Consider the following 27,367-nt stretch of genomic DNA (forward strand, 5'->3'; position numbering starts at 1 on the left):
GCATGCGTCACGTGACTAGCAACATAAACAATTTTCCAGGGAGCTGGGAAGTAAGCTAACTGCAACTAACGGGCAACATTTCACCAACGGTGCTTTCGATTATCGTAAGACTAAATTTGGGATGTGAGGGCGATGGCGGTAATTATTCCTCACGTGTCGGACTTTCACATAGTTTCTGGAAGACGCGCATCTTGTCGAAGGGAAGAAAATACGTCTACAATTTGAAAAATGGAGTGCTGTCTCCGTCTGCTGAGCTGAAAAATGGGAGCAAGCGCTTCGGTGTCTCTCTGTGTAAGTTTAGCTGCGGTAGCAGTTACCATCTTATTACATAATTTTGTTGTTTTGAGCTGATAACCCAATCGATTGCACTTTGTTAAGGGTACTTTTATTAAGTATGGGGGGCATAGCACTTCTCTCGCAGCTTTATTATCAAGTAATTACACACACAAAACTAAGCCAACTGGTTTTATAACATTTAAATGCGCATTGTATGAGGACTATACCACAGTTAACGTTACCAGTATGTTGTTTTTGCTAGTTAAATGTACATAAATTCCTGAGCAGGTTGTTGTAGCGATGAAATAATGCCATTATGTCCTGACTGAGTGAGTATCTGCATAATTGTTATGGCGCTAACTTTTTTACATCATAGCATGAATCACTGGGGTCCAGGTGAGAGATCCTCATGTCATTAAAAGTTCTCACCACTTCACTAAAACAGTATCCAGTAGTATTTGACAACAGTAAACTAACAATGGAACAATATGATTTTTGCATATTGAGTCAACTTCTGCATGTCCTCTTTCCATGCAGAGCAACCCAGCCTCAGTGAGAATCCTGAGGTCCAGCGCTAAGGTCAGCCCAGAGCCCATTGCTCCCACCCTGGTCTCAGAGCCTGAAGTGGCTGCCAGGTGTGTGTTTGGTGTTGCCTTGCCAAAACTGAGAGAAGACGGGCAGATGGTCTGTGGAATACCCCTTGTTTTAAGAGACATGGTGGAGTACCTGGATAAGAAAGGTCATCTCTTGTTCTTTGACTCCTCTGCTAGTCTTTCATTCATTTATATCCTTTACACCTCTTTTCCCCTTTCCCTTACTTGCCTCTTTCTTCCTCTCACTTTCACAGCACAAAGCAATACTCAAACATCACCTGTATGTACTGAATTAATTGTATCTACTTGTTCCTTAATCACAGGAATGCACCATAGGGGTTTGTTTCGTCTGTGTGGTTCTGTGGTGCGGACCAGGCAGCTGAGGCAGCGGTGGGATAGTGGGGAGAGGGTGGACCTGGAGCATGATGGAGATGTCCCCACTGTGGCCTCGCTCCTCAAACTCTTCCTCCGGGAGCTGCCCGCCCCCATAGTTCCCGAACCTCAGCGCAAGGAGCTGGTCCTGAGCCTCACAGGTACTAGGAAATTCTGCTGGACTGGTATTGCTGGGGATCAGATTTAATTTGCTTTCTCAGATCTTAGTTATAGGCATAATAAATTAATGCTGATAATGATACTCTTTAGATTAAGGTAAGGCATTGCTGAACTCGATCAATATCTGGTCTATCCTGAGTATATATACATCAAGACTCCATTTGAGAGCTACAATACAAGTGTCAAGCAGGTTATTGTAATGGGTGAAGACAGTTTCTTTGTGTTATGTGGTTAGAGAATAGATACTCTGAGGTACTTCAGAGTCTTAAGTGAATAAACACAGCTTTATAGGAACGCTATGGTAGCCGAATGGTTACTGTGCATGCCACATAACTGCAACATCCCCAGTTATATTCCAGCCGTGGACTTTTGTTGCATGTCATACCTATCTCTTCCTTTGTTTCCTGTCTGCAACTTCACTGTTGACTGTCCAATAAAAGCAAAAATACCAATAAAAAACAAACAAACAAACAAGCAAAAAATAGCTTGATAATACAAGTAGATTCTCAGACTACCATTGATTAAAAGTAAGCTGTCCAACAAATCAATAATAATTGCTATATAGTCACTTAAATTAATCATGAATAATGGAGGTATAGACACTTAAAGGAAAGATGAACGCCGTATTTTCAGGAGACAGACACGATGTTAAATTGTTGTCCACTTAATGGACGCAGGTATTTGAAACCTAGATGATTAATCTCTTTAAGCTACGGATGAAAGGGCAAATGATTGAAGCCAGCATGAGAACTTGCAGGAAGTTTGTTCTATAAAAGGTTTATTGATTGGTACTTCTTCTGCTACAATGGTGCAGAAGAAGTACAATGGTAACTTTGTATAATGGTACAAAGTTAAGAGGTCTACAGCATCTTGTACTTTGCAGTGTTTAAATTAATCTCAGCTATCTTCTGTGTTGGATAAGTTCTTTGTCAAGTGTGTTAACCTGCCAAATAGGAATCTGAGACTGGTTGTATATATTTATATATATCTAAGATTTGTGGCTGCAGTGTCATGTCATGTGCTGTTTTTGTGTCATGTTTTTGCTTCTTTTAGGATATCCAGATGAGGCAGAGATGAACCGGTCTCTGAGAGAAAATCTTTGCCACCTTCCTGATGACAACCTTGTTATTTTGTCTCACCTCATCCACTTCCTGTCCAGAGTGGCTGCTCACAGCCAATCAAATCACATGCCTGTGGAAAATCTAGCAACCATTTTTGGGCCTTGTATCTTTCAGTAAGTTGCTGTTGCTAATGCCACATTCAAATCCTTTCCAGACCAGTACTGGGACACAAGGTTCCGCCAGCCAAATCAGTGCAGTCTCGGCACACTCTAAGCTTGAGCAGACAGTGTAATGACTTATCTCAGTATAACTTTAAGAAAGACTGTTTATATACATCTTAATATTTTGTTTTCACAAGTACTTTTGTAGAGAGGCACAGCCAGAAATATTCTTCTGGAAGTGAATTGCTGTGGTCTCTCTTCAAGTTTTTCTTCTTCATATTCGGTGGTGTGGGGAAAAAAAAACAAAAAAACCCAACACTGTCTGTTTGACATGAGAGCAACCTTCTAAGTGTCTGGACTAATTCATCAACCTCAGTGGTTGTGTGTTCAGCTCCATTTTTCCACAGCTACACCTCTAAATTGGGGTGGAGATGGGTTTGTCTCCTCAAGGAAATGGGTGTGGATTGTGGTTGATAGCATAACGCACAAAAAGACAGACAGATATAACAGAGGTCATCAGGATTTTGTCGGTTATGTCTTCCCTCCTGTTTACAGAACTCAGCCGTCACTGTAAACAAACTCAATCTCTAGGGGGACACAATTAGATTTCTGTTGTTTCTGCCACTGTGGAAAAGACTTATTATAGTCAACACCCTTTTGACTGTGGGACACTCAGTCTCATCTATGTCACCCCTGTTTTCTCCAAAACTTAACAACATGTCAGTGGAATGTAGTGTTAGTCATGCTGTTAAGTTCTGCATGTGAGGGGAAAATGTCAGATGATTATAGCTGGGGGAAGAAGAGTTGGTTAGGGGGAGTGGAGTTGGCAGCAGAGGCTTGGAAAAAGTTGGGGGTGGATTTGTGTTGCAATAGCTGTAGAGAGTTGGAGCATGTCCTGTACTCTGGTTCCAGAAGGCATTAGAATAACAACACAGGAAAGCTATTATGACATGAATGGCAAAGAGGAGAGAATGAATGAGAGACAGATACATGCTGCAGAAAAATGTCCAGCTGAACAAAGCTACAATTAAGCCCAAAGTAGTAGCTTTTAAACTACATTTAAAGGTACACTATGCAGGATTTGTCAGTGTTTGTGAACACACAGCATTCAAAGTTGGCCCCTCCTTCCCATCTGGACAGCTTAGCGATAGAGAGAGAGAGAGAGAGAGCAGCAGTGGTTTAGCAATCTAGAGAGTGAAAGAAGAGAGTGAGCGGCACTGGTGAGAATAAAGCAGTGAATCAGATAGATAAAACATTATTTTCTGATTCACGACAGTTACGTTCTAAGGCACAAATAAACACATCCGCACACCTCCTCACAACCCTGTGGGACGGTGCTGCATTGCTGGATTTTGTGTGAATGCAGAGCTTCATCCTGTCCACTGTGGCCTCTCTGCTGTGCAAGTGTGTGTATCTCAGCCCCGCCCTCGGTCAAGCAGACATGCAGACCTGCAGCTCTTTATACATGCATGACACAGAGACAGAGAACAGAGCGGAGCAGAGGAGAGAGACAGAGACAGCGATGTAACCTGGTTGCTGTGCTACGAGTCCCGACCTCACACCCTGAATGCTGTTATTAGCTGGGGGCTACACAGCCGCTGCCCAAATGTTGACGCCCAGAAACGTCATTAACACAGCAAAATAATAAGAAAATACAGGCAGATGGCAGGTCTCTGCATACACCGCCACACACTACTAGTTGGTCGTAAGTGATGATTGAGAGGGATTACTTTTTTATTAGTCTATACATTGTTTTTTTAGGAAAATCCTGCATAGTATACCTACTTTTTTTCTTGACTCAACACTTTAATAATATTGCTATCAATTTAGAATGAATTGACTTGGTATTACAGACACTGTAGCACATGTTCTTGCCATGCAGCATGTGTGACAGCTTCTTTAGCAGTGTGCCTCCCATAACTCACACATATGTCATCTAAGCCTCTTTCTAAAAAGCCTGTTGCCCTCATATGTGTCTGTTATGTAATCTGTGTGACAAGCTGCTGCTGTCCTGTCATAGCAATTGACCTGCTTGCCATGTAAACACACTTCTATTAATACTCAAGTTTTTCAAATTCTCTTCCCTGACTGTATGCTATCTTAAACTTTACTGTGTATACATCGGATAAGACCTAAAAAAAAACCCCTTTGAATGGATTGTGACTTCAACAGCACGACATATTGTAAACAAATAGCCTCCTCCAGATAAACATGTGAAGAACTATTTTGGTCTGAGGTGGCTGTATTTTGAATGTTATGACCAGAAGCAGCTCATATCTCTGAAATTAAGAAGTTGGCAGTTTCAAAGGGAAGCTTACAGGCTATCACTGCCCGGCTGTTGAGTTATATCAATGGGAAATTTATTTTAAGTGTCACGTTTTGAGTCACCTTACCTTTGAGTCTGACCAGTTCATCTTCATTTGCTGCTGTATATGCGTTCCTCCACCAGATGGAGCCCTTTTTGCAGTATCTTTTTGTTCACAAAGGACCATTTTGAATGCACAATACTTAATACCTGTGAGATTATGTTGTGGTTTCTCCTGTCTTCTTCCTCTTCTATATGCAGTGTTCCAGCTGGACCCAGGATGCTGGAGGAGCAGAGTGTGTGCAATGCCCTGTTACTCCGTCTTCTCAGACATCATGAGGTTCTCCTTCCAGCCCCATCTGAGGACACAGTGGCCTCCTCCTCACCCCCTCCCCCTACTCTCTCTGCTCTTTCACACTTTGAGGTGAACCATGTTGTTTTTTTCCCCCTTTTGTTAAATTATTGATTGAATTTCGTGGTCTGTCTTTTTACACATTGTGCTAGCATCAATATCACAGTAAGAGATCACAGCACTTATCAACAAATACAACTATAGTGTTGTGTGTGTGTTCACCCTTGTTGTCCTTGGCAGGTCCGACCCAGCAGCTGTTACTCCGAGCAGAGTGGTATGGAGAGGTTTGAGGGAGACACTACCTTTGACTCATTGATCGCTGCTTTTAACCAAACAACATGGATACAATCTCAACTCACCAGGTACTGTCATCACCTTAGCATCAGTGACTTTGTTACTGCACATCCAAGATAGATATATAGATATCAGTGGAGGCTGGTCCATAGAGGCAGAGGAGGTTGCTCCTCCTCTATATTTTGAGAGGCAAGAGGGAGATCAAAATATATATAAAAAAGAATATTTGGTTGAAATAAACCATTACCAAATCTCAGCATTATTTATAAAATATTTTTTCTCTCTTCTTTGGAAAAAATCCATTATTCAAATTCTGATTAAAATGCTTCAACAGTGACACCTGCAGGTCAGGAGGAGAAAGGGCAGCGTGTGTGAAGTGGTGGTGGGGGGCAGTGGAGGGGGAGTGGGGGACAGAGGAGGACGGGCCCCTGCTTTCCTCCTTAGGGCAGGATCTCCTACATCAATTTAATGTACTTCATTTTTTTTCATGCTAATCTATGATTTGCCAAGACACGTAAAATGATATAGATAAATTATGTTTCACTTCTTTTATCTAGCAGTAGATAGCTGCTTAGCTCATTGTAGCAGCCTGAAGGACTCTATACACCCATGGAGGACTGTTAAGGGCTGTTGTTAAGCTAACCGGAGAATGGATCTGGACTGTGTGGCACAGCAGCGGCAGGATGCCCCCAGGGAGCAGCTGGGTGAACCAACTGCGAAATAACTAGGAGAGTTAGCTTGTTTGCCATTGTTGCTAATGATATCAGACTGATTAACCAGCAGCCACAAAGTTCTGTTAACTAACAAGCAAGATGACCAACAGCCACAAATGGACGTTATGACATGGATACTTCATCTCCATGAAAGAAAGAAGTTATCAGATAACATGAGTCAGATACAGCTTCTCTCTCTCTGTCTCTTTGGTCGCTAATTTAATCTCTGATGGTTAAATGTCTCTGTGGCTGTTTTGTGAATTTATCTCCTTAACAAGAATGCAGCAGAGATCATATAATGTGTTGTGGGTAGTTTGCTTGTTGAAGTTACAGTGAGCTGTCTGGACTCACTCATTCATTTGGAATTGATCCCGTTTTTAATTAAGTGGTTGTTTAGTCACCTGTTGATGTTGTGTGATTAGTGAATAAGTGTGCAGGAGGTCTGGCTGCTTGCTTGTGACATTTTCTTCAGTTCGTTTTTAAGCTGAGCCGCGGTGCATACAGATAAGAGTGTGTAAGTCATGTGTTTGATACATGCATTAATACTTTCTGATGTAAACCTACACTTTTAGATCTGTGAATGTTTTTAGTGTTCAGTCTTTCAGGTGGTCAGCACTGATCTGAACCTGTATCACATTATAAGCTTTGTGGTACTTTATAGATTTCTGTATACTGAGAAAATACATAGCGAACATGTGTAAATCATGTGATATGTTGTCTGTTTTTGATGAGAACATAAATCTGTTGTCACAATAGAACAATACTATAGATTTGAATTTAACTTTGTTGGTAAAATGAGATATTGTGAACCACTCCACGGCTAAAATGAGCATTTCTTCTTCTTAATGTATATAGTAAATTTATTTAAAGAAGCAGCCTTTTCACCACGCAAGGGTTTTTGTTTTTGAAAGCAAATTGTTTTATTGGCATATAAAATTGCCCTCCACCCCTCCGATTTCATCGGGTGGGTGACAATGATGTAGTATGATGTGGTTTGTTGTAAGATTCCATGTTGGTTTTCCTCCTGTCCTCCCCAGTTTTTTGAGTCACCAGCCGCCACTGATAAGATATATTACTTACATATATCAGTGGAGCTGTTTTAAAACAGTTTTTCTCCCTTTACTGCAGTTAAACTGTCAGTGAGCATTCATGTTATTTGAATATACACAAGCTTTTCCTTCTATATTCAGTATTGTTTAGTTAGTTGTCAGGTTAATAGTTGTGCCATTGTTGACAAGGCTGAGATGTTATTTTCAGGGAATCTAGGCCAACCTCTTGAGGTTATTTGCACCCTGTCCACAAAGGTGTCAAACCATGTTGCTTTGTTTTTATAATTGTCAGACAGTCCTGTTCTCCTCTGTAAACTAGGGCTTTTCATTAGTGGTATACATGGTTCAGGAGGTGTGCCTCCATTGGGAAGGGAAAATCTAATCAAGGACATCACTGCTATTTTTGACATGAGTTCTCTATCAGGCTTGTGATCTGTTTCAGCTCTTCAGGTATTCTTTCATGTGTCAATACACGAGAGGCTTGAGGAATTCCATAATTTTTGATGCAAAAGCCTATAAATGCTTAGCAGAATAAAACTCAGTAAGGGCTCAACATTAACTTTTTGAGGCACTTGTTCTTTGGGCAAGTAAATTTACCTTTCACATGTCTAGGCACAAAAGTCACTTGTCTAGGTAAAAATGACACGGTACAGAAGCTAAAAGACGCTCTAACTTCTGTTTCACTGGGACTTTAATGCTGTTTTTTAACATCTGTGAGGTGAAAACATCAGATTTCCACCAAGTTAGGGAAATAAAAAGTGTGCATCCTAGTATTAGTTCAGTTATAAAATCTAAGTGCAGCATGCAGTGTTTCTCCTGCCAAGCTGCTGACAGCACTGTCAGCAGAAGAGTCAAGCACACTGGGCAGTAGAGGAGGTTGTACCAGCGTCTGGTTCAAAAGTAGTTTAGCCAACTTTGCATTCACGTTTAGATTGATCAGGTTTAAACATGAAATATAAACATGATCATATTACAGTGAGGTTTCTTATGTCCAAGGGAACTGCTAGGTTAGGCTAACCTATTGTTGCTAACTTTGGGGCTAACCCCCTTTACTTTAATCAGCAGGTGGTAAGCAAGACACGGGAACTTGGCTTGGGACTTGAGGAGTTGTAGCATTTATTCACTGACAAATAGTCTAAACTATACATACACTGCACTGCTACGTTCACAGCTATACAGATAACTTCATACTCTGCTGCTGTTGCCAGCCTCACCATCACACATCCACTATCTCACTCTTTCTCGCTCTCTTGACTGCACATTCACTAAGCTCACAAAATATGCATTGAGCTATCCCATTCTGAGATGGACGTATTGTGGGGAAAATTTTCATTTGTTTCAAACCGGTATTCCGAATTTATTCATTTAACTAAACAGCCGAATAATGAGTGGCACATAACGTGAAGACACACTGTCCTTAAAAAAAATCCCCTTGTTCCAGACAAGCGGACAAGCCTTAATGTCGAGCCCTGTCAGTTGTTGAACAAGATTTGCCATTATCCAAAAGCTTATCATTATCTAAGATTGTCCAGTGACTCAGAGAGCAAGAGTCCGTCCATGTTTATGATGATAAGATATGAAAGAATATTAGACTACAGGTTAGTTCTCATTCATAGCATTCATTTCAATGTCTCACTATAGGATGCGCCTTCTTGCATATTCCTCAGAAGTATTTATCTCATTACGCCAGTCCTGATTGACTAGTGATTGTGACGTCCATGTCAGGCAGGACCACCTACCCTTAAATAGCCATTCAAACACCTCTTCTCACTTCAGAGCGTATCTCCTGTTGTATAGGCTAGCTAGCTTAGCTGTCCATAGACTGGACCTTTCTTTCTAACCACTCCTTTGCTGGCTGCTAGCTGCCTTTGATATGCTTCGACTCTCCAGTCCTCGCCATAGACTGGAGCATTTATCCAGTTAGCTGTTACACGGCCGGGGCTCACAACTGGACCTAGCCATGGCGGCTTCGCCTCTGGAAGATGTACTGAAGCTGAATTATAAGGATGATGACGAGGACACCTCGGAGCTCCTCATAGCCAAGGACGAGGATGAGAACGAAATGATCATCCTGTCCGCTCAGGCTGCCCCTCCCGGGGCAAGGACGAGAGCATGCCACCTTCCCCAGCAGCATGGATATGCAGAATGTTTCCTCCATGCTCACAGCGTATCAAGCATAGCTATGTGAGGACATGGCGACCAAGCCGGACCCTGTTGTATTGGAGGAGATTACTGTGATACTGTGTTCAGTGACAACACCTGCTTCGCTGCTACTAATATCTCGTGCATGTGCAGTGCCAGTCAGGGTTCTGCCACTAGAGGGCCCTATAATACAATTATTCGGGGGACAAAGGGCAGACGACACATCAGAGGCCGCTACCTCTCTCTCTAATGTGAGAGGGCGGTGGATCTGTTTTTGTCAATAGAAAACGCGCAGTATCCACTGTTCTTCCCAATGCATGCTCTAGACATGCCTCTCGGCGTGGATGCGCTTGTGCATGTTTGGCCACTCGTCCTCTTGTTCCTCCCTTGGCTCTGATACCCCCCACTCTGTCCAGAGTGAGGGATCACCGCCACACACTGATTCTAATAACCCCGCACTGGCCAACAATGTACTGGCTGGTTTGGATATATCAACTCCTGTACAGACAGCCATGGCAACTCCCACTACACAGGGACATGCCCGGTGGGGCAATAGTTCACCCACCCCCAGAATGCCTGGCACTATGGGCTCAACCCATGAGGGACATGTCTCCTTTCAATGTCTGGTTGGTGTGATTTTGTCATTCCTGCAGGACTTGATTGACAAACAAAAAGCCTTCTCCACAATTAAGGTGTACCTGGTTGCTATTGCTTCATGTCATGTGGGATTTGAAGGTAAAACAGCTAGCCAACATCCTTTGGTCTGCCGTTATATGAAAGGGCTGTGTAGGCTCTTCCCTGTTTCCAGGCCACTGGTGCCACCATGGGACTTGGCAGTGGTTTTCGATGGGCTCTCTGGTCCTCCATTTGAACCACTGGAGGAAATCGACTTGAAACATCTGTCTCTGAAGACAGTGTTGTTGCTGGCTTTGGTGTCTGCTAAACAGGTCAGTGACATTCACATGTTCTCAGTGCATCCTTCACGCACTCAGTTTGCCTCACAGCATGGTAGAGTGTCACTGAAGCCTAACCCCGTCTTTGTGCCCAAGGTGCTTGGCTCATGCTGTCCCATTGACCTTGTGGCATTCTCTTCACCACCTTTTTCTTCCTCTGAAGAATGATGGTTGCACATGCTGTGTCCAGTTCATGCCTTGCTCATCATGGACAAAACTAAGGAGTTTTGGAGAAGTGACCAACTCTTTGTATCCTGGGCTAATTCCCATATGGGCAAGTCTATTACAAAGCAGTGGCTCTCCTACTGGATTGTTGGGGCAACTGCTCTAGCCTATACGAGTCAGAGCATACGGGTCTGTGAGTTCATTCCACTCATGGTCTGGCTACATCTTTGGGCCCTGTTTAAAGGGGTTTCCATCCAGGACATTTGCGCAGCAGCAAGCTGGTCTTCACCACTCACCTTTGTCCGGTTTTATGAGCTGGATGTCTCGGGAGTCTCCATAATGAGACATCAAAACAGATGCTATGAATGAGAACTTTAAGTTACTTGCGTAACCCTGGATCTCAGAATAGCATGAATGAGATGTCTCACCAGACAACCCCTCTTGCTGGGGCGAAGGGAGAAGCAGTGCTTATTTTGAATGCCGCTGTGTCGTCATGTAACCTATTTGAAGGTAGGTGATTCTGCCTGACACAGACGTCGATCACCAGCCAATCAGGATTGGCATAATGAGATAAATGTTTCTGAAATGCTTCTACTCTGAGAACCGGGGTCACGCAAGTAACCTAAAGTTATTCATTCATTTTATAGTCTCAGGATGTTTCATTTCTCTTTACATAAAGATATAATGGTCAGTAGGTGCAGGTGATAAATTGCTGAAAAAAATATTAGATTAAAGCCAGGAAGCAACACACCCCCTCTCTGAAACTGTTACACAAATTGTCTGTAGTCATCAGGAAGAAGTACTGTTGCTTGTACAGTTGACTGTCCTTTCATTCTGATGGCAATTAAAAATAGGATCACACACTTTTCGCTGCTGGAGAGAGCAGAGAAGTGGAACAATGGTAAATTGGTCCCCCAGACAGAATCAACATTCTGACGGCTGGTTGTCAAAAGGTTACAATACAGACCTTGAATTACATTGATATATTTTCTATTTTTTGCCCCCTGGTCAGTATGTGTCATGACATTCATGTTGACTTTCTGATTAATTCTGTCACCCATGTATGTGAGTATAGTTGTGCGCCTGGGGGAATTCTGCTCAAAGTTAAAGGAGATGAAAACACTATGGTTGTAATTTTAAGCTGACATGCTTTGTGTTCTGTTAACTGTGTGACAAAATAGATTTGTCCTCAGTTGAACTCAGATGTTTTTTGAAAACAAGCATGAGGTATTACTAATAAAATCCTTGTGGACTAAAGGCAAAATGAGATGTGAAGGTCACAGGATTATTTAAAGGCAGTGGCATGGCAGCCAGATGTCACCCTGGCCCAGACCATAATTAAACTACCCTCACGTGTCAGTTTAAAGAGGAGTCAGTAGATGCCGGTATACAGGTCAAACAAGTGGCATGAAACGTGTGTGTGTGTATCTGTCTGTCCGTCTTTCCCAGCTGGCAAGCGAAAGGGTTGGTGGCCGTCCAGGTCTTTGCATAGCACACTGGCAGACACAGCTCCCTATTTATTACCACAACTCACGTTGATGCACAACACTCAGTTCAGCTGCCCCCCTGCCTGAGGACTGTTTACGTCCCTCAGTCTGCCCTCACCCTTTTTGATAAAACCAGAAAGTGAGACAATATCTCCATGTAGCCATGTAGAGCAAAAAAAGGTTCATCTTCAAAGGAATATGGAGTTCTTATCCAGGCATTATGGACCCTCTGCAGGTGTATCATTTGGGCACATGGATACTCCTACAGATATTAGATTCTAAGCTGTAGAATCTGTCACACCTGCTGAGGAGGAGTGCCAAGCCTCATGTAGCAGCTATACTAAGCCTGTTTTGTGTGTTCTCACTGTTTCTGTTTCTTAGCACTCATAGGGCAAACAAAAATCAATGTATTTTCATCCAGCAGCCTCCCACTCTCATCTGTTTAGCAGGCATAAGATGTGGCATCATTCCATGTGTAACTGTCTGTCTTTCTAGATCTAAAATATAGTCTGAAATCTAAAACACATTGCTTTTCCTCCTTCCTTATTAGTGTAAGCCTTGTTTTCTCAACTAAGTGAGGGCCTCCAAATTAAATAACTACAGTGAATTTTTGGGTGGGAAAAGATATTCAAGGCATGTATTTATTAACTGCCCACATGCCAAAAGCAGCAGCACAGGATCCAGAACAAGTAACCACATGTCTTAGTTTTTTTAGTTTTGACTTTTTTGCATGAAAAAACAAGAATGGAACCATTTTTGGTTTAATCGCTTCTTCTCACTGGGAATTTGTGCTTTTTCCAAACATGTCTGGCATTTGCCTGCTATTTCGTCTGGTCACGTCTGGACCTCTATGCTTCCCATTAATGTCACAGTCCATATTGATTTTGGTCTAATTATACCCACAAAGGGTTTGATTTCAAAACAAGTGTCTGTTTTCTGTGTCTTACCAGGAGATAACATTTCAAAAACACAAATTTAATTCTTAGAAAAAGGACAAAGGATGTGCAGACATCTATTTACTTCAATAATATTTTACAGCATGTGTTCCTTCCATTTCAGTCATTCCATGTATTCCTAAAATTATCTATTTTTAGGTCAACTCTAGATATATAGGTCAAGCAATATATGTCATATAATTGGATTTGTTGGTCACTAAACATAAATAGTTTGCTCTATGTAGTCACATTTTTTCTAATCAGTATTGAACTTCTCAGCTGTAATTCTGCTTGTGCATATCAGTCGTTACGTTTAAACTGATTTGATTTGTTTGATTTACTAACTGACCTAAAACAGGGAATGTTTATACTACAAATAAATGTCAGGAATTTTGAAAAAGTGAGTTTCAATTTATTTGGCTAAAGTGCATGTAAACTTATGACTTCAACTGTATGTGGCTGTGTGCAGCCTTCTATTTATTTGTGTGTGCTTTCTTGTCTCTACCTCCATGGCCTACTTGCATCTATATTTCAGTGCAGGAACTGGTATTGTTGTCCCCAAATACGACTTAAGTACTGCTGCATTTGAGTTGAAAATCTGCCTCTGCGTGTGTGTGTGTGTGTTCGGATAAATGAAGGGGGCGGGTGAGCCCTCTGCCTCCCGGGTGTCACTTCGCTGTCGCTGTTGACCATCAAGTTCTCATCATCTGTGCTCTCTCGTATTTATGGCTTCGCCTTTCTCTGTCCCTCCAAAACAGCAAGCTGTTCATTGTCACGTGTAATCTGCATGCTAGACTGCTGTCAGTTTAGGCATTTTGGCAAAGGATGTTTTCTTGTCTCATCTGCTTCAGCATCCATGACAACAACCATGGGTCTACAGTCCTTCACAAGTGAGTGAGCTAAAGGCGGACTTAGATCGGAAAGAGAGTAGTTGCTTTAGAGCAAGGGGGTCAATCATGCTTTGTATTTGCATATCTATCCTAGTTGTTCATGCAGAGTTTTGTTTGTTTTTGCCACTTTTGACCAGGCTATGTTAAGATGAAGGATGTTTGAGGAAGGGAAACTAGAGGAAGAAAAGTAATTCATGTTCATACTGGAGGCTGCTGTCTGCTCCACTCATGCTTTGACTAATAGCCTAAGCAGCTATCATTAGTTTCTTGCTGCTGCTGTACTGACCCATCTGCTGAAGGTTTCAGCTCTGGAGTCATGCACTGCTTTAAGCAAGTACGTGACCAATGGACTGTTTTTGGTTCATGTCGCGGCAAATCAGTTGTGCTTGTTTTTGCTGGGAGCGCCTCATTAGAGCTTCATGAGACGTGTCACAGAGCAGCATTAGATTAAGCACTGCTGATTCATGACCTGCTAGATGTTTGCTTTCCAAACTACTTGCTGCAGAGGTCAGCAGTTTTCCCAGTGATTAACTGTTGGACATTCAAGTTAATTCATGTTCACATGTAAAGTGATACACTTCTATCTATTGTTTTGATTTGACAATGTATCTGAGTTTTCAATTTTCAAAGTATTGGTTTAATATTCTGGTGAAGTGGGTGGAATGTATTCACTTTTTGCTATATCAATGTCTCTGTAAAAAGGACAAAGATTATCTCTCTCTCTAACTGTTTTCTTTGTCATTGTCTGACTCTCCTCACTCTTACTTTCTGGCCATTCTCACCACTTCTGTGCCACTTTCTATTTTACTTCATATAAGGTTTATAAATTATGGCTTTATTAATGGTAAATTCCTAATTTCTGAATTCTTTATTGTTTTTAATTAAAAACAACAGCTGGGTTGTCAAGTTATGAAAAATCTTTTTGGCTGGTATTTATCTGCCTCCAGTGTGACATTTGCTTTGTTTTTTTAGTTAGCTCTTTTGTTCATCAGGAACACCTCTACAATAGATCATTCAACCACTTACCTTCCAGGAAAGGGCTTCAGAGCAACTGGAACAACTTATTTAACTTATTTAAAACTGCAGACTTGATGGATTATTTTAAGAAGCATTTATATTAACATGTATAATTGCAGATGACTGGTGTACTTTTGCTGATGGCTTATCAGAAAGTGAGAAACCTGTGATTCTTTATTAATGACATCATCAACATATTTAGTGACAGAACTGATTGTTTAATAAAAAAGTAAAGCAGTAGTTGTTCTTGGCTTATTACTGATATATAAAGCATTAGTAAATTATTTATTAACCATTAGCAATCCATTACAACATTTTAAAAAGAGTGCCTAATTAAAAAGTGGTGTTTTATTTTCTCCTTATCTCCCCCTGTGTGTGTATCCCTCTGTCTGTTTCACTCTGTCTCTCCATAGTCTTGACATTCTGCAGCTGGGTTGTGAAACCAGTTCTGACATCAGCGCTGGCATTCAGAGGCTGATTCCAGACCAGGAGGCTCTGGAGGAGAGCAGTGAAAGCACAGAGGCAGGCTGCCCCACTGACCCAGGCCCAGAGCAACATCAGTCCCAGAGTGGACCATCTCAAAACATCCAGGGGGAGCTGCCAAAGTTGGAGTGTACCACACAAGGGTGAGTGGTTCTCCTGTTTGTCTTCCCTTTTTTTCATACACAGATGATATTTTCACTTAAAATGATTTGACCAGGTGATAGCAGTGTCAAACTTATTCACATCATTTTGAGAACTTGAGAAACATATGCCCAGTCACTTCCTCCACAACATATATAAATTGTCCTCTACAGTTTAATGAGTGTTTCTTTATCAACAGGACTTCTTCACAAAACAGCCTTCCACTATTTACTTCCATATCAAAGGAGAAAGAGGAGGAAGAAGGAGACGAGGTAGAGGATAGAAGGACACCTTCCACGCCTATCAAAGACGACTGCTCACTGGTGTGCATTGTTGATTTTCCTCTTTTTTTTTAGTTGTCATATTCTTTGTTTATTTCTTTGTTTTCTTTCTCTTGCCTCTCTTCCTTTCTCGAGCACATCAAACTGAGTCTCCAGCTATTAGCACTCACCATCTCTAGCTGTGAATATTATTCAGTGTCAGCTGTGTCTCCGGTCATTCACATTTATTTCTAGATCCATTGAAATGTGGTAAATAAAACAAGCTGCTGCTTCCTGCATGTGCTGCAACAAACACTCTGTGTAGTGTGGTTTCTGTGCGTGTTAAATTAAGAAAGAAAGCACAAGCATGCTTTTACTGTTTACCGTTTGAAGTGGAAAATCTTTTGGCCATTGACTGTCTGGAAGGTTATATGACATGGACTGAATTGTTTTTCAGGCTTTCGCTGATGCAGGGCACTCATCATCAATTTCAGACCGCTGCATAACCAATGAATCACAGAGCAAAACCCAAACTCAGACTCAAGACCTAGAGAGGTGAGAGGAAAGAGGAAAGCTTCTGCACAACACAAGATGACATTTTGTTGCAGTTGTTGCCTTTGTTTCTCTTTTGTATTGTTTCTGTAACAGTACACATTTGCTTATGACAGATAAAATTGTTATAAGAAAACATTTATATGAAATCAAAATGGCTAATTTCACACTTTCAGATTTCACAAAGATTCAAACACAACCACTAATCAAATAGAAGCAATATTGAGAAAAAGGGGGACCTGTTAGTTGTTCTGTAGCAGTTAATTAGTGTGTATTGGATTTAATTTGATCTGATTCCTCTGGATGCTACAGTTGTTTTTGTCCTTTTTTGCTCCTGCTTGCTTCTTTTCGGTTCACATCATCTCCAAGCCCTGCAGTCAGCTGAGAAGTAGGTTATTGGAACAGTGTGTTGCTCACAGTCATGCTTTTGATATGATTCCAGTCCAGATAACACTGACTCGCCACAGGGGTTGGTATGGCTCACGTGGACCTATACCAACTATCTCAATCAGGTTGACCTAGCATGGTGGCACGCTGACTTTATATTTGTGCTGCTTCCACAGTGCCACAGGACAGGTCATCTCAGTTATACCTCATTAATGTCAGACATGAATAAGCCATAACTTTAACAGCAGTGCCAGATGACCCTCTAACCGTCTGACCTCAAAAGTAACATAGAGCGCTGAGCAGTCCTGCCTTTGAGCAGATCTGATACTGTATTGATTATAAATACAGACAGAGCACAATGTGAATTAGAGTCACATGGACTGTGATCTTAACAGAGGGAATAACAATGTTGTTGCAGATATTGTGAGTGTTTTTCTACCAATATTTGATGGAACTGTTTTGCATTTGCCTGTTGTTGACAAAATGTTGTTTTTCAGCCTGCTGTGCTGCACGGAGTACAAGACAGAAGACAAAACTAGTGTGTCTGAGTGGAAGGTAAACAGACGTTTGCAAACCATCTCCACATTATTTCCACAGGCAACCTTTTAAATTTCAGTCAGTGAGGATCATTCTGTGATAGCCAGGTCTAGCCTTAAATCTTTAATGCACTGGTGAAAAAAAAGTTTAGTCTGTTCACCAAACAATTTAGATTAAACACAATGTTTAAAAGCAATATGAATGTTTGGTTACATTCCCAGGAAACATAGAAGAAAAAACTGAAAGTTTTAAATGGTAAACAGATATTCATTGACACCAGGACAAACATTCAGATATAATTACCATATTAACACATAACAAAATAAAATTTTGTTTGGCATCCACAGCTGGATGATGATAATGATGAGGGTAATTGCTATCAAATTTGGGGCAGTAACTTATTTTCTGTATGAGTTTAATTTGAAAATATATTGGTCCAGCCGTTTGTTAAAGTTCAACTGTTGAGGAAAAAAACTACATCCGGTGAAAAGGATAAAAGAAAAAAAAATTCATTATATGTCTAAATGTATCATTGTAGTACTGGATGCGTGAGTGCTTGAGGGCCCACAATGGTGTGTGTCAGTAAGTGGGCTTCAGGTATGAGACTTCATCGATGTTGTCTGTTCCTTCAGGGGAGAAGAGGAGGAGGAGGAGGAGGAGGAGGAGGAGGAGGATGTAGTGGTTCTGCTGACAGACACGATGATCCCAGAGGCAGGAACATCAGCTGTGACGTAAGTTATCCTTCCCCATGGTCTTTTTAGATACACAAACTAACACTTTTTTTTAAGGATGAGAGTATCTATGACAACAGGACCACTGATACCTGCAGGGATTGTGCGTGTTTTGTGTGCGTGCGTGTTTACGTGCATACCTGTATGTGTATTGCTAGGTGTGAGCTTGCCTGTCTGTGGGTGTTTTTGCTTCTGTAATAGAAGCCCTCCCTTCTGTCCTTCCACCTCCTCTGTGTGACGCACAAAGCAGTGTTTTCTTTTTTTATGAATGAACAGCCGAGGAGGGTGAGAAAGGAGAAACCGAAGCTTTATCTGCTGCTGCTGCTGTTGATGATGATGACGCTGAAAATGTGAGAGCGCCTAAAAGAACAAAACACCAAACAGCTTTATATTCCAACCAGAATGATTTTGATGCAGCTCAATTATATATATTTTTTTCACTCTGCAGAACAGCACCAGAATTCACTGCGTATACGCCCACTGACACACACACACACACACACACACACACACATACCAAGGCAAACAGCTACATGACTCCCCGGAGCTCCATCAAATAGACTCAGTCTGACAATGTTGCCGTGGAAACGCCTCGTCATATACAGTACCTCTCTCCTCTCTCGCACACACCCACACCGCACGCACCGACATGAGCGGTATTCCTGCCGCCCCCCTCTTCTTCTGTGCATGATGAATAATCCATGTGGAGGCAGTTCAGCAACAGAAGTGCCGGGAATGCCGGTTGGAAGGAAAACCATGTGGATTTAGGGATTCTCACACTCACATGCAAACACATGGATCAGGTGATCTGGGCATCACAGCGATACTGCTAATGGAATTACAGCGTGTTGCTCATGAGGGATCCCATGCTGGATGCTGACACGTTAAGAATCTGACTCATTGACTGAGAAAAGTCAGTGGGATTCTTGTCTAGCTGGTTGAATGCTGATTAGCTTTGAGACCTGAGGAGGTCTACAGAAGAGGAAAGTCTGTTTTTGGATCACTGAAAATACGCACCACCTCGCATGTGCTGGGTGCAATGACCTTTTCTATCTGCTTTTGTAACTGACCACCCCCAAAAAGCAGCTTTTTATTAGAGCTGTACTCTGCCTTTTGACTCAAACGTTTCTCTTGAAGACAAAGCAACCACTCATCTCACCTCACCCTGCAACTCTCTGCCCAACCACGCTTCAGCGCTTCAGAATATTTCTTTTAATAGGAGAGAGTGAAATGTTTCCAGAGGACTTCTCAAGATTCCTGAGCAGCATGTGAAGCGCAGAAGACTCCCTCCACGCAAACTACGACATGTCTTTCTGACTTCTTCTCTCCCTGCCCGTCTGCATCCCTGAAGCCATGTTCTGTTTCTGTTTCCAGAGCCCCTCCCTCAAGCTACAAGCTCTGGAGGCTGACTTGGTTTCCCCGCCGGCATCGGTGGACCCCCAAGCTCAGGATAATCTACCTGCCCAGCAACAGCCTCTTTTTACAGAAGAGCCAAGAATGCATTTGAACCACGAGCTGCTCCTCCACTCGCCACCATCACCATCAGCGCAGGATCAGGACACGGTCGACTCATCACAGCCTGGTAAGACGATGATAATAAAGTGCAGATACAGTGAAACAACAATGTTCAAGTTTCTTAACTTCCAGTGTTAAACATTTTATTTCTGGACTGAAGCAAAGAGGAAAACAATGTAGAAGTTGTAATGGCCCATTGCCGACTATTAAATGTTTCTACCTTTGTCATTCATTTATTCAGGGAATTCTAATATATTCATAGCACTTGACAGTACAGTATTTCAGCATTGGGGGGTCTCAATGGGAATCAATCCCATTACCCCGCCAGTGGAATAACCACACTTCATACATACTTTATTTATGGCTTTATTTATAGTATCTTATTCATCATCTGTTCTCCTTCAGAGCATCTTCCCAGCTGCTGTAATTCCTTTAGTGCATGTTAAATAACAGTCAGTGAATCTTGACAGTGAGCTATGAGCTTCATCATTTCCTTGAGCTGGGTGTGTCTTTTCTTGATAAGTTGAATAACAGAGCATCAAGGTACAATGCTGCTACTGTCACAACACTACACAGCCACCTGTGACGTGATGAATTCATACATACTGTATATTCAATTTACAGTATGTACTGATGCATAATGTAATATGTTTAACATTAATGCAGATAATTAAATGTTTTTTTCATTCTCTATTCTGTCAAAACACAACAAGTAAACCAGAGTTTAACCATATAATAAATATACCATAAATATATATTTTTAACCATATAATTTGTAATAATTAAAGCCATTCAAATGTGAATTTACTGTATTTGTAACTAATGGTCCAAATTCATTTTTTTCCAGGGAAGATATGAGTAACTTGAATAGGAAAGAGCTCTTCTTTCCTTACTCTTTCTTGTTTTCCTCCTCCCTACCCTTTTTCTCCCTCTCGCTCATCTCTCATTTTTGTCCCATCTATCCTCCTTTACTAATTAAAATAGATAACATTTTGAATCTAACTGCCTCAAATGAGAAATAGTCAAAATGATTATAGATTTCAGTTAATATTGTCTTCTTGCTCTTTCTCTGGCAGTACACACTCCATCCTCACATTCATCAGAGTCCAGTCTTCTCCTCTCCGCTGCCACTCTTTCTGAGGGAATTTCAGGAGATGACAACCTGCTGAGCCCACCAGGGTACAACACCAGCCCTCTCCTCTCTCATTTTATGACGAGCGACTGCCCTGTCCCTTCACCGCGCTGCCCCAACTTCAGCTACAGCCTGCGCTACAACCTAGACCCAGATACAGCCCCTTCTCCACCATGCTCACAGCACATCCGCATGTAAGATGCCATTTTTTTTCACTAACTTTATTTACGAATAGTGGCTTACAGATGGGATAATTTTATGTTCATCATGCACTGTTGAAAGTTGTTTGGAAAATATCAGGTGAGGTCGGTGGCTAAAAGATAAATGCACGTTATGAGGTGTCCTTATTTTGTGGAACGTTATGCAGAATGTGAAGAGTGCAAGTGGATATACATGTGCTTTTCTGTCTTCAGGGCTCGCTGCAGTGTTCATACAGAGCCAGACGATGGCTCTGTGTCCATCTCAATGCTTAACAGACACATCCACACCCTGAGGAAGAGGATCAGGCGTTTTGAGGAGCGTTTTGAACAGGAGAAACACTACAAGGTGAGGAAGGATATCGGAGCTTCTTAATCAAATGGATTCTCTTGAGTCATAATTGAATTGGAAGTTATTGCCTCACATTGTTGGTGTCGCTTTTTTCCTACAACCAATAACCAGCTCTCACAGAGCCATGGGAGGGATATGTTTTCTAGTTTTTTGTGTGTGTGCATGTCTGACTGGGTATGAATCAGTGATGTTTCATCACATTGATGCTGTTGATACTAACCATAAACATACTAGGGTGAATGTCTCTCTCTACTGGTGCATTGCAAAAATTACAATTACAATTTTGTTACACAATGGACCTTTAGTTTCTTGCTTGGAAGGGCTGGTACATAATAGAAAAATATTAGTTTGGTTCATGTGGATAACTGCTAAGTAAAACCTGGAACAGAGCATGATTTTGTTGTTTTTTTCAGCCGGCCCATAATGACAAGATAGCACATCCAGAGATAGCCAGACTGATGAGGGAGCTCATCAAGAGCCGCAAGCAGCTTAAAGGTCAGATACAAACACACATACACAAACATACTTATGTAAACAATTCATGTAAACATACATTAACAACTTGTTTAAAGCAATTATGCAGTTATAAACATGGAAAATGCATTTTCGTTGTTTATCAGAAAACACATGGCTCCTGGTTTCATGTCACCATATTTTTCTGAACTGCTGCCCTCTCACCTTTCAGAGCTGAAGCTGAGACAGTCAGAAGAAGGTGGGTTAAAAGGGCAAGGAGGTTTAAACCCACCAGCTGAGACATGCAGGACCAACATAGACCAGAGGGGGGTAGTATTGGCAGGGACTGAGCTGCAGCAACTTAACAACAACACAAACACCAAGCCAAATGTGGAAGAAACCGTGAATATTATAACTAACAGACTGAAGGAAAGACGACGAGAGCTGGGTATCCCCGACACCATTAAGGTTGGTATTGCAGAAATGCCTTCACCACACACACACACAAATATTGTTTCAATAATCTATGAAATTTGTCAACTGGATTGATTACTTGTTAACATGTTTTCATGATGTCTTCATGCACAGGAGATGTCCCATTTCCAGATGACTATGGAGAAGACCAGCCTGCAGAAGTGTTTGCTCTACTTTGAGAGTCTGCACGGACGACCAGTAAGACTAGCCTGCATGACTCACTTTTGTGTTTATCTCTTATTTTTTATGTACTTGATGTTGCCACTTTAGTAGTTCTGTTCTCTCTTCCCTGTCCTTATATCACTTGTTTCTAGTCTGTTGAATATATATATTCCTACCAATAACAAAGGGGTTTCTCTTTGTGTCTCTCCCTCTGTGTCTTCAGAGTACCAGGCAGGAGCGGACTCTGATAAAATCTTTCTACGATCGGTACCGTCTTCTCAAGCAGCTGCTGCTCTCCTCCGCTGCTGCAACCGTCATTACAACCATTGTGAGTAAAAACTTGAGCAATGTTTTTGTGAGGGTGACAGTCGTGCGGGAGAGGGTTTTCTTGTAGAGAGGGAGAAGATCTCTAGAACTGCCCAAACCTACTATATTTCTTTTTTTTTTTTTGCACGATTATTTCTTTATTGAGTTTTTACATGATTATATCCACAGGTGCATGCATAACAGGTCACTTAAATATATCATATAGGAATGTATTACATCATGCTGTAACCACAACTGCAGACCATTTCTCTTACCCATTCCCCATCCTATATATCCTCAATAACCCCAAAATAATACTAAATAAATAAAATTACATTAAAAAAAAAAACCTGAAAAAGAAAATACATGTAGAAAAAAAATGTATACATACAGTATAAAATGTACAGCATGACAAATGATGAAATTGATAGATGAAATTGAATAAATGCATAAACAAAACAGAAACATAGGAAAACATACTATATTTCACTCATGAGGACACTGATTACAGCATCTGAGGGCATTGCAGAAGAGTGTCACTCTACTGCACTCTAGTGGCCAGATATAAGAGCTACATGAAACTATTATGAAACATTTTAGTTCTTTCAACAGAATAAATGCTACTCTTTGCTCTTAAATGGTTTACCTCATCTTTTTTTCTGTGACAAACATGCGATACCTTTGTGTGTGTACATAGGAGGAGGAGGAGGGCACTGATGAAGACCATCCCAAACAGCGAAGCCCCAAGCAGCAGAAACTCTGGCTGAAACCTCACAGGTGTGTGTCGCCAGATGAGGTGCTCCACCTGCCTCCCCTAGAAACGTCTGAAACGCCACAGGTGTCCCCGTTGGAGGAGGTCAAGGGTTTCCAGCCACAGATCATCACCATGGCAACACTACATGAAGCTTCCAGGTACAGTGTGTGTGCGTAGTTGTAGCATGCTATAGTTGAAGGAAATGGATTTTGTCATTTTTATCAGGAATCACAGGATTTTTATCTTTTCTCTTAGAGTTCATATTTTTTATTGTAGCAAAAGAAAGTGATCATAAAGGTTTTTTTTCAGCAGTTGAAGCCATGCTCTGGAGTACTTCAACCTTTTTGTTGTCATAGTAACGGTTAATGAAAGTGCTCCCAATTACAGACAATTTTAAAAAATCTAAGAAATTCTATGATTCTTTCTTCATACAGATCAGAATTACTGGATCACCTCAGGATGGCTCGATCAGAGAAGCGGAGGCTTCACCAAGCGCTCCGGGAGTTTGAGGACCATTTCTACACACAGACGGGCAGGTAAAGGTTACACACACACACAAACACACAAACAACACACACAACACATCCAAACTACTTGGCTTTTGAATTTTATTTTGTCTTTTAATAAACTTGGAACATTTGGTTTTCAACAATGCATTGTGAAGAACAAAACAAACAAAAAAAGAAACATCCACAAAAAAAACTCCATCGTAATGGTACGACAGTGTAATGCACACTCACTTAACGTTAATACAGCACAGAGAGCTCAGGGAAGAGACGAAGAGATAGACGTTTGCTCTGAACTGTACACATCCTTTGAACTGTACATGTTAGTCCTCCAAAGTAAATACAGTAAGTTTTTGATTACAATACACACTGTACAAAGCTATCTGAGTAAGGCAACATAGGGACTATCAACCAGTTATGGAAGCTGCTGCAGGTTGTTTTGAAACTACTAAAACAAAGTTTTGCCTTTGCATCTTCTTTCCTCCGTGTATTTTTAACAGGACTTGTCAAAAGGAGGACCGTGGACCGATGGCGGAGGAGTACTGCCAGTATAAGAACCTCAAAGCAAAGCTCCGTCTCCTGGAGGCCCTGCTCAGTAAACAACAGGACTCAACCAAGACCAGTTGAGTTTCTCACAGTGGGGCTTTATTCTAACCTTACAGGACTTGATCATCTCTGGAAAATCAGGTTGAGAAGCTGGTGGCTCTGGTCTTGTTTCATGCCATGCTCATTATGTTGATGCACTTTACATGAGGAAAACTGTGGTGGATATTGGTGACAATCTGAATGAACTGCTGGGCAACTGCAGAATTTTTTTTTTTTTTTTTTTAAGTTCCAAAAACACATCCCTTGTCATTCATGACACATCTTAACACAAACCTGATGTAGCAAGCGTATGTTATGTAGCACTAATTCATGTCAAGGATGAAGAGCTGTAACAACTTGATGTTAGTTACATATAAGTAATTTTAATATTACTGTACGTATATTATGGCACTTTGTTACTTGCTTTTTTTCCTTGCCAAAATACTATTTTTGGACAGCTTTGTCCATAGTTAATGTGGAATCTGCATTTTTTAAAAGTGCTATCTTGGCAAAAAAAGGTGTAAGCTTAAATGCAATCAATGAGACAATCCTGTAGTGTTTGTGCATGTCAGTTTTTTAGTCCTACATTGTGCTATGATATGCATTAGGAATTTCATAGTTGAACTAAATTGTGACCATTCAATTTACATGTTCATCTTGGAAAATACAATATGTGAACGTTGGCATCATAGTGCAAGTTATATCAGCTGTATAATTTGTGTAATTTATCCCCCCTACTTTGCTTGTATGAAGTTAATTCCCCCTAAATGCCATTGTTGACAATGATCAGAGCTTTTGACATTGTGCACTTCTGGTTTATATATTTTTCTCTCTATATATATATGAATGTATCAATAAAAATAAATATTTTTTCACATTTATTCTGCTAAACACAGTTTATGGTTCTACTTTCTTTCTTCCCACTGTCTACAATAAAATAAGAGCGGCTGTTGCAGAGAAGGTTGCTATGGTAGAGGTACTGACAGCTTTCATACTCATGCTGCACAGAACTGCATCATGCTTTTTTTTAAAGGTTAACAAGTTAACAAGTAGTTCACACTTGGTCATCAAAGTACACATTTTAGAGGCTGTTGCATTAGTAACTATTAAGATTCCACAGCGGTTTTATGTCTGGTTTTTAATACCTTTGGTATAAAGAAAGATGACAATTGAGCCCTAGAAAATTGTAGTACCAGTCCATGCCACTAGTAGGAGGTAAAAAGAAGTTTGAACTTGTCTACTGCTGAATGACAACAAAACATTTCTAAAGAGACAGTCAGAGTAATTGGAAACAACAAAATGCTTGTCCACACAGACAGTGGACACTCGATCAACAGCATATCAATAATAACAAGGCAAAGGTCATTAATAAAACATGGGACAACTGATTAAAATAAACAGAAAATTGAATCCAAGCAGCCCATGTTTGTTAGTACAGTTAAAGGGTTTGGTCAGTACGCCAGTGTTGACTTGCAGGATGGATGGATGGATCTGTGTTGTTGGTGTCCCAGGTTTAGATTTCTCACTCGGTGGTCCCTTATGTGGGATATCTTTAAGAATGTTTTTATGTATGTTTTCTACATTTAGGGAAATCCTTCTAAGATGAGGAGACAATGGTGCAGGTGTCGGAGTGTGTGTACCTTCCTCGTTTGTTTTCTCCACTCTTCTTTGGGAATGATGGTCTCTTGAGAGTACAGAGCGGTGTCAGAGATATGTTGGTGTGCATTTCTGGGAGTCTACTAAATCTGCTGCGTCATGCATGTGTTGGTCTGCTTCATCGTCAGTACATCGTCAGACTTCCTGTGTGTGTAGAGGTCAGTCACCCCTAGTCCTTCCGTCCCTGTCCTACATTCTGCCTTTTCTTAGCGTCCCACACTGATGTTGCAGGTCTTGCAGCTGGGGTCCTTCTTGGCGTTTACTGTAGACAGACTCATCAGCTGGTGCCCGCTGATCTCAGCCACCGTGCCCAATGCCAGGTCCACAGGCTCCGTGTAGATCACCTCCAGGATCACGTCCTGAGCGTGGTGGAACACCAGACCGCCGTCACCCCCTTCATCCTGCTTGCAGGTAAGGAAACGGTTGTTGGTGATGTCAAGAGCAGGGAGCCTCTGCTTGCAGAACTCGTCACCTCTAGAGCCCTTTGGCGCCAAGACCAGGATGACATAGTGGTAGGCTGTATACATGCAGTAGAAGTCCCCGAAGTACAGGTTGGTGTCGGGGTTGAAGAGCGTGTCAGCCTGGACCTCAAAGCGTTGGCGGCCATAAGGGGAGTCCTGCGGAGGCTTGCCTGTGTTGAACTCTGTGTTGCAGCTAAAGAAAATGCCCTCCAGCTTGCCACTGATGGGTGAGCCGTGGCTGCCGCTGTTGTCCTTCACCGAAGGCAGCATCCGGTTCTCCTGCGCCTCCCTAAGGTTTGGAAAAAAGAGAATTAAACTGGCCATGAGCAAGCAGCAATCATGTCATCAGTTTCCCTTTTGGGGCGATCAGTAACAAAACTGCCACATTGCTTTTATCTACAGTTGTTGTGCTCCCCCTCAGCCAATCAAAGTAATTTTGGAAATGCTGGAAGACTGTGGTAATATACATCACTTCATCAGGTTTGAGTTTAACAGTGTGTGAGAGAGTGTGACACATGGGAAAAAGGCTGATTAAATGTGCAAGAAACTGCAAATCTAGTTTGGTTATCTCTGGAGCTATAATAACATTAGCCCAGTACAGTGTGTCTCACAGAAATCTAGGGAGAGAAAATTGCTCTAATGAAAAACAAAACATTTCTCTATCATTATGACGCAAACTGCCAGAAACAAAAGCAGCTTTCAGAAAGCAAGTTAGCAGATGAACATTCAAAGCAATTAATGCTTCTGTGGCAGCTGCATATCTTCACCACAGAGTAAA

The 27,367-nt window shown here is 41.5% G+C and overlaps 2 protein-coding genes across 2 annotated transcripts in view; one reads left to right on the forward strand and one right to left on the reverse strand.

Moving 5' to 3' along the window:
• LOC122997222 (protein FAM13A-like) lies at positions 1-25,353 on the forward strand. The gene is made up of 21 exons (XM_044373253.1): positions 1-291; positions 814-1,015; positions 1,193-1,402; positions 2,475-2,655; positions 5,210-5,372; positions 5,541-5,662; positions 15,359-15,571; positions 15,769-15,892; positions 16,287-16,384; positions 17,266-17,323; positions 17,938-18,036; positions 19,411-19,618; positions 20,628-20,877; positions 21,097-21,229; positions 21,646-21,727; positions 21,918-22,153; positions 22,274-22,357; positions 22,545-22,649; positions 23,325-23,539; positions 23,816-23,917; positions 24,388-25,353. Exons 1-21 carry the CDS (start codon positions 262-264, stop codon positions 24,512-24,514), a joined length of 3,042 nt encoding a protein of 1,013 aa, XP_044229188.1. The 5' UTR covers positions 1-261; the 3' UTR covers positions 24,515-25,353.
• Positions 25,060-27,367, reverse strand: part of phyhiplb (phytanoyl-CoA 2-hydroxylase interacting protein-like b) — a 17,841-nt gene continuing 15,533 nt past the window's right edge. The window contains exon 5 of the mRNA XM_044373258.1: positions 25,060-26,878. Coding sequence (XP_044229193.1) covers positions 26,335-26,878 — 544 coding nt within the window. The 3' untranslated portion in view covers positions 25,060-26,334. The remainder of the gene's footprint in view (positions 26,879-27,367) is intronic.

This window comes from Thunnus albacares, chromosome 14 (assembly GCF_914725855.1).
Source record: "Thunnus albacares chromosome 14, fThuAlb1.1, whole genome shotgun sequence".
NCBI classification, from domain to species: Eukaryota; Metazoa; Chordata; class Actinopteri; order Scombriformes; family Scombridae; genus Thunnus; species Thunnus albacares.

Bases quoted from the DNA above. Each gene is read 5' to 3' on its own strand.
- LOC122997222 (XM_044373253.1), top strand. From the start codon at position 262: ATGGGAGCAAGCGCTTCGGTGTCTCTCTGT. The intron at 15,893-16,286 runs GTGTGCATTGTT...ATTGTTTTTCAG, and splicing joins TCAAAGACGACTGCTCACTG to GCTTTCGCTGATGCAGGGCA. The intron at 16,385-17,265 runs GTGAGAGGAAAG...GTTGTTTTTCAG, and splicing joins CAGACTCAAGACCTAGAGAG to CCTGCTGTGCTGCACGGAGT.